Genomic DNA, 12,793 nt, shown 5'->3' on the forward strand with positions numbered 1-12,793 from the left:
TTTGCTGTGTGACCTTAGGCAAGTCTCCTAACCTCCCTGTTCCAGCCTCCTCCCTATTTTCTGTAAAATGGTGGGGAGGAGGGCTGTAAATGGCATGAGACGGTCAATCGTTAGATGGTACCTTCCAGAATTATACCTCTGTGATGCCTTTCAGATAAAAATTGCCTCTGACTTGAATGAAGACAGAGTTTATGAGACCTCTAATAAATTTTTTTCAAGGGAGAGCAAAAGAAAAATAACATTGTTCATACTATAAAACTCAAATGAAGCCATCATCTCACAGTTCCAGGAGAATAGCACTTTGTTCTTAAATTAACAAAATTACATAGCAAAAGTACTTTAAAACCTTGACCCAAAGGACTTCCCTGGTGGCACAGGGGTTAAGAATCCGCCTGCCAATGCAGGAGACACGGGTTCAAGCCCTGGTCTGGGGAGATTCCCACATGCCGCAGAGCAGCTAAGCCCGTGTGCCACAACTACTGAGCCTGTGCTCTGGAGCCCATGAGCCACAACTACTGAGCCTGCGTGCCACAACTACTGAAGCCCGCGCTCCTAGAGCCTGTGCTCTGCAACAAGAGGAGCCACCGCCATGAGAAGCCCGTGCACCACAACGAAGAGTAGCCCCCGCTCGCCGCAACTAGAGAAAGCCCGTGCGCAGCAACAAAGACCCAACGCAGCCATAAATAAATAAATTTACTTATTAAAAAAAAACTTAACCCAAGACCTTATAGCTTCCTCTAAGCCTTAAGATTTTCATAGGTGAAAAAGCAGCTTTTAGTTTAAAAAATACAAAGCCATAGAAATTCGTTTGGATCTGCATTTTGCAAGATGTTAGCAATACAGGTTGCAATTTAAAGATGTGCCAGATCTTTCCAGTCTATAAGGCACACACACCAGTTTACCCAATGGTCTTCTATTGGCTGGAGACTGAGTTGACAGACTTCCCCAGGAGGCTAACCTAACTTGACCAGAGTAACCTTTTTACATACTGGGAGATTCTGGCAGAATCAATTCCTGGAAACATTTGAAATGGGGATGCATTACATTTATCTAAAGAAGAAGGAATTTTCCAAAACCTTACTTGTTTTGACACATCAGAGAGGAGGTCTGGTGAGGACCTGTACTGTCGTTCATGGTACTGAGATGGGTAATGTTTCCTGAAATCCCCAAACAGAGAAGGAATTTAAATAGTCTTCATGTGAGTACAGGATCCCTATAAATCTCTAAATTCAACTTAAAAATCAATGTGACAAGTGGGAAGCAGCCAGATAACACAGGGAGAGCAGCTCGGTGCTTTGTGACCACCTAGAGGGGTGGGATAGGGAGGGTGGGAGGGAGGGAGACGCAAAAGGGAAGAGATATGGGGACATATGTATATGTATAGCTGATTCACTTTGTTATAAAGCAGAAACTAACACACCATTGTAAAGAAATTATACTCCAATAAAGATGTTAAAAAAGAAAAAATCAATGTGACAAAGAGAAACAAAACCATGTACCTTTCAAATGGCAAGCTCTTCAACCTCCCCTTTTTCCCATATTCCAAAAGTTGCCTTTGGGTTCTTCCGCTATTATAAAAAACAAGATAAACAATTTTATGTACATTCTTTGTAACCCAGTAGGCTAACTAAAAGCCAAAAGTGTCATTTATTGTTGAAATCGAAAGATTCTGGATGAATGACATATGTCGTGAATCTCTGACCATCACATTAATAATATACCCATTTATCCGAGGATCTGGCAGAGCAACCTCAACTATTCAGAACCCAGAAATTTTTTTAAAGTTTCTGAACAGCGCTCTATAACAGTTACAAATTCTGGCCTTGAAAACTAATATACTTTCCTTTAAAGGCCTTTCCCCCTCCTCCAAACTTACACATAGTTTCTAATGAGGCTATTTGTCTGGTTTCCCAATCCATGACAGGAGAAAAACAGCTAACTAAACAGTAGAAGAAGGTTGCTCCAGTCAGACATACACTAGCAAAGAAAGCCAGCTGATTGCTGGGAGAAACACAAGAGCCAAAAAAGAAATCACTAACATAATAAAATCCAAAAAGTCTGGGCCATTTATCACTGTGGTGCAGGGTCTGACATGCCTCCCCCGCCCTGAGGCTGCCCCTGCACTACAGCTGCCGGCAGAGGATAATAAGTGATGTTTATAATAGGTCATTAAGAAAAGGGAAAAATATCCTCAGTATCATCTGTTTAAAAAGGCAGGGATTTGTAGAATACATTTTGGAAAGAGTCCATAAAAATATGTACATTGTAAAAATCTCACTTTTTACTGGGGCAGGCTTCTACTACTTGAAAAATCCTTCACAGGAAGCATTGGATTTGAATTTTTTATCTTAGCTAAGAGTTTGAAAGCGTCTTCCAAAGAACTCCTAGACTGGTGGGATCAAGTAAAAACAAGTTCTTATTTTGACCTCGCTTCCTTTCCTCCAAGGTGTTAACGTGTAGTAAGGAGCCTCCACTACAATATTGTTCCACCTCTCAAATCCCTTAGCCCCTCCAGTGCTTTCTCATCCTTTTGGTGGTGGTTAGGATGTTGTTGAGCTGTCCTTCCTATGGCTAGCATGTAAGTTGCACGTAAGGAAAACAGTAGGTTCATTGACTACGTTTTCTCAAACAGCATATGCCCCCTTATCCTTGCAGAAATTCTGATCTAACCCCTTAAGTGGGGTGTACACCTGCCCCTACCTCCCTGTTAGGAAATATTGACTTAATGAGTCACACAGAGAATGAGCAGTAAAGGGTATCATCCTTTATGTGATTGAAATCGATTCTTTATTGCTTCTAGAATTCAAGCTGCTCCTACTGCCTTCCATGTTATTGAAAAGAAGTTGTGTGTTTAGTTTGCCTGTGTGCAATATTTAATTACCTGTAGCGGAAACTGGAACCCTTGCTGCAGAGTAGGGTTTTGGGCTTTGATTTGGGCTCTTCAGAAAGTCTGAAGAAAGCATGGTACTCCACACAAGTCTTCCAGAAAGCCTTGCAGGCATCTCGGCTGGCCATGGTGAACTCCAAGGTATCCTTGCACAACACCTGTATAAACCAATTTCCATCAAGCAAAACATCCTTCAAGAATATCAAAGACCTTCACATCCCAACGCCTTCTAAACTATTGGTCCAGGGGCCCATCCAGCTTCTGATTTTCCACTTGGCTCCCTTTCAGCTTCACACCTACTGAAACCAAATGATTGGCAAACTTCCAAGGAACAGACAGGGCCACTGCTCAAAAACAGAACCTTCTCTAAGAAGCAAATCTTGCTCTGCACACCCTCCTCACCTCACACGCTTTTTTACCCCCTCTTCTCTGCCAGGAACATATTTATGAAGTTGTAAACTAGGTTAAAATGAACATCAAAGGACATCCTTTCAAAGTGACAAGAAGTTATAAATGACCAACAGGAAAAAGGGAGGGAGGAGGAGATCTTTCTTACAAATGGTAGGCTTTATAGGATGATTGTATATACATGAGTCTTTCTAACACACCAGCTAGAAACATTCTCCCTCTTTATGCTGCCTTGTTCTATGATGCTCTGTGTTGCTCATTTAGCGTATTCTAATTGGCTGTAGGGGAGCTTAGTCTTCCAGACCTAAAGTGCAAGGTTGCCCCATCTCCTGACTCACTATATACCCCCATTTGCCCATGCACGTGTGCAGTCCACTTTGCTGCTCCCCTTTTCTCATTCCTCTCCAGGTCTCTGGATGCAGCCCTGGGATTCGTCACAAGCTTCACACTGGCTTCAGTCTTCTGAACTGCTCAAATGAACACTTTTATCTAAGGCTAAGGTTCAGAGAATCAAGCCCAAACTACTGAATTATCTGAAGGTCATAAATGTAGTTGATACATATTTTTAATTTCCTTTATAGTCATAAAAAATTCTTTCTAGCCCCTTTGTCCCACCCTGTACAATGCAGTCTTGCCCAATAGTAGCTTCTTTTGCTTAATATATACCCACTCCCCACATCCTGCTTTGGGAAGGAGTAGGTGTTCAATTATTTGGCATGTAGTAGGTGTTCAATTACTTTTGCTTAAGGAAAGAAGATGAAAACACTTTATAAAAGGAAGCAAATAACGTTGAATTAATATGTCCACAGTCTTAGATCTGGGCTCTTTCATTTGACTTACCAAATCCCTGAAAAATGGTTTCTAAGGAGACTTATCTTTCATCCCAGCCACCCCATTTTCCTATTACTTTATTCATTTTGAACTGCCAATAGGATTTCTTAGTGTTTTGCCTTTAGTAAAAATATGACTAAAGCTCTGGTTTATTTATGTAGAAGCAAAAGAGGGAGAATATTATTGGTCAGGGCCAGGCAGCTTTCATCACTCACAATCAAACCATTTGCAGAAACAACCAAGAAATCTCAAGTGAGTAGAAAGTAAAAGAATTTATTCAAAAGCTACTTACCAAGGTGTTGGCATGAAGTTTGATGAGAAAATGTTTTCTCTTAAAACTCAACTTGCGGATTTTAGCCCAGTTGAAAGTATTGATCTTTGTATTTCCCTATGATGAAACACATGACAGATTTCAGGATGAATGTCAGCACAAGCTGGTTTGTAAGACAATGCAAACCTGTTGGAAAATGCACTTCATGAACAGGACTATCCTTGATCTATCTCTTGCACAGACTGATCCAGTTGTACTAGATAGAAGCTATGGCCAAAGAAGGCATTCCAGGTGGGACACAAGCCTGCTCTGAAATGCAAGTAAGAAGGGGCATGCCTGGGAAAAGTTTCTAACCAGGATAGGGGATCACAGTAGAAAAAGATTGCAGGTATCCGGGTATACCCCAGTTTTCGAAAGTTCACTTTAGCCACTTCGCTTTTACTTCGCTTTTACGAAAAACCCACATTATTACAAGTTTTCGCTAACTGAAAGAAATCCAAAGAGTATTTTTGCTTTTACTCCAAAAAAGGAGAAAATAAAAATCAGCATTTGTTTTGCAGTGAGCTGTTATAGAGGCAGCACACACCCTGAGCAGTGAGAATGGCACCTCTTAAGCTCCTTCCCCAGGAACTACACTCTGCTCGGCAGCTCAGCATCAAGCCACCATAGCTTTGAACTGTACATCGGTACTTATCTCGATTTATTTTGTGCACCCATTAGCAAGATGTGTCCTCAGGTAATGCTTCTTCACTTTACACTCTTTCAGCTAGGAAAGGTTTCATAGGAATGCTCTACTTTCAAATAGCAGGGGAAACCTGAACTGCAATAGTTCCTCTAATCTCACCCTCTTCCCATGTTTCCAAATTCAACTGCTTTAAAAAAAAATCCCATTTATTCTGCCACCTCATTTACTCAAACCCCTTCAATAGCTCTGCACCACCTACATCAACTCTAAACTATTTTGGCTTGATTTTCTTGCCCCAACTATATTGGCTATAACTTTGATCCCACTGCTCCCAGAAAACACCTTTCCATCCAACTCTGTACCTTCCCTCCCATAGGTCTCCTCATTCTCCATACCCAGAATGACTAGCGCCTCCTCTAGGATATTCCATAGCATTGCCATAGCCTACACCCATTTCTAACTCCTCTGAACTCCTTTAGCTCTCCTGGACTACTCAAACAGTTTAACTTTCTTGTTTGTTTGTTTGTTTGTTCACATAGTCCAAAACTCAAAGGGGGTACAAAAATAAATATATTGAGAAGTCTCACGCCCACCACTGTCACTCCTACCTCTGTCCCCATCTAACCACTGTCTACAGGTAACCACATTATTTTGTTGGGTATACTACTTCTGCAACTAAAGTAAATGTGATAGATTATCTTTTGATTACTCATTGTCTGATATTGATCGTTATTTCTCTGGTCTTTCAAAACAAATTGTGACTATTGTAATGACAGGAGCCATGTGTCATGCTTAATGTTAGTTTCTTGATTATGTCATCCTTTATCCTTCTCAGGACCTTTGCCTGTGTGCCCTTTCCCTGGAACACCCTCCTTCATCAGCCAACCCTATGCCGTTGGTCTGGATAACTTCCTCAGGTCTTGCTTAAATGTTAAGTCCCTTTCACATGTGTTACCTTAGTATCCTGTGATTCTTCTAGCACAAAGCACATCACATTTGTTTATAATTACTTGTTTAATTGTCTGTCTTCCTCCTATTAGAATTTAAGTTCCTATTAGAATTTAAGTCAGGGTCATACCTGTTTACCTCTACAGCTCTAGTACCTGGCACAGAGTGGATGTACAATAAATATACTGATAGAAGGATGAATGGATTGCTGCCCAACTATAAATATACTCAAACTCATTGAACTGTACCATTAAAACAGATGACTTTTATGTTATGCAAATTATAGCTCAATAAAGTTGTTTTTTTTTAAAGAAAGAATAGTACAATGAAGAACAGATAGAGGGTACTCAATACATAAATACACTTTGACTGGATTTCAGGTAGGACAAAATAGATCATCTATATTGTTCCCAACTGTCCACAGAAGTATTCACAATGAAAGCGATCACAAGTAACATGACGGTCTTGCTCTCATACCCTTCCCATTTTCTGAGGGTTGCAATAGGAAATAGCAAGAATCAGGGTTAGCAAGAATAGATACATGAAAGCAATCTTGAGAAAGAAAAATGGAGCTAGAGGAAGCAGGCTCCTGGACTTCAGACTATACTACAAAGGTACAGTAATCAAGACAGTATGGTACTGGCACAAAAACAGAAATATAGATCAATGGAACAGGATAGAAAGCCTAGAGATAAACCGACACACTTATGGTCACCTTATCTTTGATAAAGGAGGCAAGAATGTACAATGGAGAAAAGACAGTCTCTTCAATAAGTGGTGCTGGGAAAACTGGACAGCCACATGTAAAAGAATGAAATTAGAACACTCCCTAACACCATACACAAAAATAAACTCAACATGGATTAAAGACCTAAATGTAAGGCCAGACACCATCAAACTCTTAGAGGAAAACATGGGCAGAACACTCTATGACATAAGTCACAGCAAGATCCTTTTTGACCCACCTCCTAGAGAAATGGAAATAAAAACAAAAATAAATAAGTGGGACCGAATAAAACTTCAAAGCTTTTGCACAGCAAAGGAAACCATAAACAAGATGAAAAGACAACCCTCAGAATGGGAGAAAATATTTGCAAATGAAGGAACTGACAAAGGATTAATCTCCAAAATTTACAAGCAGCTCATGCAGCTCAATATCAAAAGAACAAACAACCCAATCCAAAAATGGGCAGAAGACATAAATAGACATTCCTCCAAAGAAGATATACAGACTGCCAACAAACACATAAAAGAACACTCAACATCATTAATCATTAGAGAAATGCAAATCAAAACTACAATGAGATATCATCTCACACCAGTCAGAATGGCCATCATCAAGAAATCTAGAAACAATAAATGCTGGAGAGGGTGTGGAGAAAAAGGAACCCTCTTACACTGTTGGTAGGAGTGTAAATTGATACAGCCACTATGGAGAACAGTATGGAAGTTCCTTAAAAAACTAAGAATAGAACTACCATATGACCCAGCAATCCCACTACTGGGCATATACCCTGAGAAAACCAAAATTTAAATAGAGCCATGTACCAAAATGTTCATTGCAGCACTATTTACAATAGCCAGGACATGAAAGCAACCTAAGTGTCCATCTATAGATGAATGGATAAAGAAGATGTGGCACATATATACAATGGAATATTACTCAGCCATTAAAAGAAACAAAATTGAGTTATTTGTAGTGAAGTGGATGGACCTAGAGTCTGTCATACAGAGTGAAGTAAGTCAGAAAGAGAAAAACAAATACCGTATGCTGACACATATATATGGAATCTAAAAAAAAAAAAAAAAGAATGGTTCTGAAGAACCTAGGGGCAGGACAGGAATAAAGACGCAGACGGAGAGAATGGACTTGAGGATACGGGGAGGGGGAAGGGTAAGCTGGGACGAAGTGAGAGAGTGGCATGGACATATATACACTACCAAATGTCAAATAGATAGCTAGTGGGAAGCAGCCGCATAGCACAGGGAGATCACCTCGGTGCTTTGTGACCACCTAGAGGGGTGGGATAGGGAGGGTGGGAGGGAGACTCAAGAGGGAGGAGATATGGGGATATATGTATATGTATAGCTGATTCACTTTGTTATAAAGCAGAAATTAACACACCATCGTAAAGCAATTATACTCCAATAAAGATGTTAAAAAAGATTAATAAAAAAAGAATAGATACATGTATATGTATAACTGAATCACTTTGCTGTATACCTGAAACTAACACAACATTGTTGATGAACTATACTCCAATATAAAGTTAAAAATAAGTTATTACAAGATAATGGCTATATTTCCCTGAGCTGTATAATATATCTTTGTTGCTTATTGAAAAAAAATAATAAAAATAACAAAGAATCAGTGTTTGAGTGGACTGGGTAAAAATTCCCTCCTGGGTGAACAGGTGTGCCTGTGATCTATTGGGTCTTTTGTCCATCGGTGTGGCTCTCATGTTGTAAAGTTTATAACCAAATAAATTAGAAGGTTAAGATTCTTGTTGCCAAGTCTGTACCTGATCTGCTTTGTGACTTATTTCAGTGCTCTAATTCGGTCCTGGGGGTCAGTGGGTCTGAAGCCACCCCTTTCTTTGTCACAGGTGATTCATTCCAAAACCTGTCTAGGTATCTGCCTATCATTCTGAAGCTTCTTGAACCTTAACTTGGATCTAAATTCATTGAATATTCACAGATATAAGAAGTCCAAATAGACTGAAAAACTGTTGAAAAATATGTTCTGGCCACATTGCAAGGAGTGAGAATTAATGGTGATGGAGAGAGCCCTCTCTGGAAAACAGAGTCCTGGGAAAAGGATGAGTCAGTAAACAGCAACCATTGCTTTCAGGGTTGGGCGCTAATTCCCTACTGGCTGGCACTGGGTACCTCCAACAAAACTGCTAACTGAATGAGAACAACCCTTCAGGTTGCTTCTGGTGGATTTGGACAGGCTGAATCACAGCCTAAGCTTTTAGGATGCCAAAAACCTATATTCTTATTTAAGGTCTAAAAGTTCCAAAGAGCCTCTTGACTTCATCTCTTCACCATGCTGGCCTGATCTAATGTGTGAGCTCCTGAGAATCAAAACAGTCGGTTCCAGACTGTAAATGGAAGCAAAGCACATCAAGGGGAGGAGACTTACCCTAAACTATTCCAAGCACTGCCTCCTTTTCTTGCTGGTGGTAAGACTGAGGGGTGGGGTCACCTTGAGAATGGACATTCAAGTTTGAGCCAAAATAACACCCAAAGCTGAAGACTTTAAAGGAAAAGAGCTGTTACCCGTAACACCAGTACGCCCATGTGAGCAACAGCCAGTTGGATCTGCATCCCTTCACCATCACTGGCGGGGTGCGGCCTGATGCCGTACATGTCCAGCTTCCTCGCTATGTCCAGTAGCAGAATGTCAGATTCAGCTGGGCTCCTGCCACTGCAAGGGGAAAGAATTTATGAGCCTAATAAATGCAGCAAGAATGACGCCTAAAAAAAAAAAGAATGACACCTCTACCCTGAGAGCTCGAAGAGGAACTCAGTGTTTTCTTGAGCCTGAAGTTTCTCTGACTTACAGCTTACTTCTAAGAGTCTGTCCTCAGCTTCAGTCTTCCCTGCCAGTAGAACAGGTGGAAGCAGATGCCAGGGAAGGTACTTACATGTGCTTCTGATGGAAGTGCACAATCTTGCTCTCTAAATCATCTTGGTTCGGTAAGTACCGGGTTTGTGCCAAATATTTCCTATCTGTTTCTTCATGAAAGTCTCCCAGTTCTGCTGCATGACAGTAAAGTGACATTTTTTACATTACCATTGATGAGTTAAGCAATGGAGCACCCAGAAGACCCTCTGACTTCCCCCAAACAGCCCTTTCTTTGCAGCCAGGGCAGCCCTAGACCTCCTGAATATATGTGTATTTGTTTCAGGATATGGGTGGTGGGGAAGGAACTAACTGGTTCTTCTTCAAATAAGAAGCAGTGGGTTGCTATGAAGTCACAGACACAGTGCAGGTCTTAAAGGCTCCCGGATCATAGATGAATATTTTGTTATTTTCTTCTCCCACATTCTGTTTATGATCTCTTCTACTTCTGATCAGTCCCTGTTATGAGTTGAACTGTGACCTCCCTCTCAAATTCATATATTGAAGTCCTAACCCCCAGTACCTCAGAATGTGACTGTGTTTAGAGACAAGGCCTATAAAGGAGTGATTATTTTAAAAATGAGACAGTAGAGTGGGCCCTAATCCAATTTGATTGGTGTCCTTATAAGAAGAGGAAATTTGGACACCAGGCACCAGGAATGCAGGTACACAGAGGAAAGACTAGGTGAGGACTCATCAGGAAGGCAGCCATCTGCAAGCCAATGAGGGAGACCTCAGAAGAAACCAAACCTGCTGACACTTCAATCTTGGATATCTAGCCTCCAGAAGTGTGAGAAAACAAATTTCTGTCCTTTAAGTCACCTAGTCTGTTGTATTTTGTTATGGTAGCCCTAGCAAACTAATTCAGCCCTCTAACCTCACTCTGCCTTGATCAGGCATTATTAAGAAAGGTGAATACAAATGCCAACTCCAATGCAAGACAGTCACAGCCATTCATCACTCTGTACATTGGGAATCTAGTAAAACGCTGCTATATGGAATCCCCAGTCGGTGAATAATTCTGGAAATAATTCTCACTTTTCCAAATCACTGGAAGTTTATCCCTGCTCATAATCTATTCTAGATGTATCCAATTTATTGTTATAAACACCTATTATAGCACTGTGCCTACAAAGGCAATTGAGGTATATAGGATTATCTGCCCCTACCGTAAACGGCTTGGAAGTGTTTTGATTTTTGAATTCTTGTGTGTTCTTTATAATTTTTATGCCTTTTCCCTCTCTGTCAGATTAATAGGAATCACTTCCTGGTCATTGACTTCCCCTGAAGAAGTCTCTACTTGGTTCCAAATTGTGACTTCTAATCTACCATAAAATGGGCACCCAAAACAATTTTTACAATTAAAATTCACATTTTAATATGAAAAAAGGGAATTCAGATATCCAAACCTGTTAGCATTTTATGAATTATAAGAGTAAATAGACTCTGCATGGAATCATGTGGTGCTCTCCTATTGAGTAAAATTCATGGACATGGGGGCATCAATTTTGAGTACTAGAAAGTTATTTTCTCTTTTGTCTTGGTTTTCTATTGTGTTTTAGACAGATGGCATGCTCATTTTTAGATAAGTGAAGTGTATTTGTATATTTCAAAACCACATTAGAATGAAAATCTTTATATAACAAGCTTTTTTAATAAGACCAAATCAGTGGCTCTTTTATCTATTTATTTTTTGCCCAAATTGATAAATGTACAAATCTCATTAAAACTTAATCAGGCCCACCCATATGGTTTCACTAGTTAATACTATCAAATATTCAGATAAGGTACAAATACCAATTTTTCACAAACTCTTCCAGAAAATAGAGTAAGGAACACTTACCAACTCGTTCATGAGGCCAGTATTACTTTGATACCAAAATAAGACACAGACATCACAAGAAAACTACAGATTAATATCTCTCATGAATACAGAGGCAAAAATCCTCAACAATATACTAGTCAACTGAATCCAGCAACATATAAAAAAGAATTATACATCATGACCAAGTGGGATTTATCCCAGGAGTGCAAGATCAGTTCAACACGTGAAGGTTAATTAATGTAATATGCTATGTTAATAGAATAAAGGACCAAAAAATACATTATCATATCAATAGATGCAGAAAAAAACATTGGGCAAAATCCAACACCAATTCATGGTAAAAACATTCAACAAACAAAAAATTGAAGGGGGCTTCCCTGGTGGTGCAGTGGTTGAGAGTCTGCCTGCCGATGCAGGGGACATGGGTTCGTGCCCCGGTCCGGGAAGATCCCACATGCCGCGGAGCAGCTGGACCCATGAGCCATGGCCGCTGAGCCTGCGCGTCTGGAGCCTGTGCTCCGCAACGGGAGAGGCCACAACAGGGAGAGGCCCACGTACCGACAGCAAAAAAAAAAAAAAAAAATTTGAAAGGAACTTCTTCAACCTGATAAAGTTGGAAAACCTACAGCTAACATCATAATAATACTAAATGGTGAGAAACTGAGTGCTTTCCCCTAAGACCAGGGACAAGACAGGGATGTCTGCTCTTGCCACTTCTATCCAACATTCTACTGGTGATTCTAGTCAGTGCAATCAGACACCATGGTCCTGTGTGTAGAAAATCCTAAGGCATCCAAAAAAGCTACTAGAAGTAATAGATAGTCAGCAAGGTAGCAAGATAGAAGGTCAATATACAAAGTTATTGGATTTGCATGTACTAGCAATGCATAATCGAATAAGAAAACTAGAAAAACAATTCCATTCACAATAGCATATAAAAAATAAAAGACCGATAAATTTAACAAAAGATATGTAAAACTTGTGTTCTGAAAAGTACAAAACATTGCTGAAATTTTTAAAAGATCTATGTAAATGGAGAGATTTCATATTCATGGATTAGAAGACTCAATATTGTTAAGATGGTAATTCTGCCAAAATTGACCTATAGATTCAATGCAATCCCCACCAAACTTGGGGGTAGAAGTTGACAAAAGATCTTAAAATTAACATGGAAATGCACAGGATGCAAAACAACCAAAACAATTTTGAAAAAGAACAAAGTTGGAGAATATACACCTCTATTTCAAAGCTGAATACAAAGCTAGAGTAAACAAAATAGTGTGATAATAGCGTAAGCACATATAGATCAA

At 39.9% G+C, this 12,793-nt stretch overlaps 1 protein-coding gene across 2 annotated transcripts in view; it reads right to left on the bottom strand.

The window, feature by feature from the left end:
- FRMD7 (FERM domain containing 7) overlaps nt 1–12,793 on the bottom strand; it is a gene marked incomplete at both ends in the record, with an annotated part of 57,671 nt that overhangs the window by 1,399 nt on the left and 43,479 nt on the right. For both annotated transcript variants that reach the window (XM_082610512.1, XM_082610511.1), the window contains 6 exons: nt 1,082–1,157; nt 1,500–1,568; nt 2,882–3,045; nt 4,419–4,514; nt 9,313–9,460; nt 9,681–9,795. In XM_082610512.1, coding sequence (XP_082466638.1) covers nt 1,082–1,157; nt 1,500–1,568; nt 2,882–3,045; nt 4,419–4,514; nt 9,313–9,460; nt 9,681–9,795 — 668 coding nt within the window. The remainder of the gene's footprint in view (nt 1–1,081; nt 1,158–1,499; nt 1,569–2,881; nt 3,046–4,418; nt 4,515–9,312; nt 9,461–9,680; nt 9,796–12,793) is intronic.

Source organism: Mesoplodon mirus (genome assembly GCF_964341445.2).
Source record: "Mesoplodon mirus genome assembly, chromosome: X".
Classification (NCBI taxonomy): Eukaryota; Metazoa; Chordata; class Mammalia; order Artiodactyla; family Ziphiidae; genus Mesoplodon; species Mesoplodon mirus.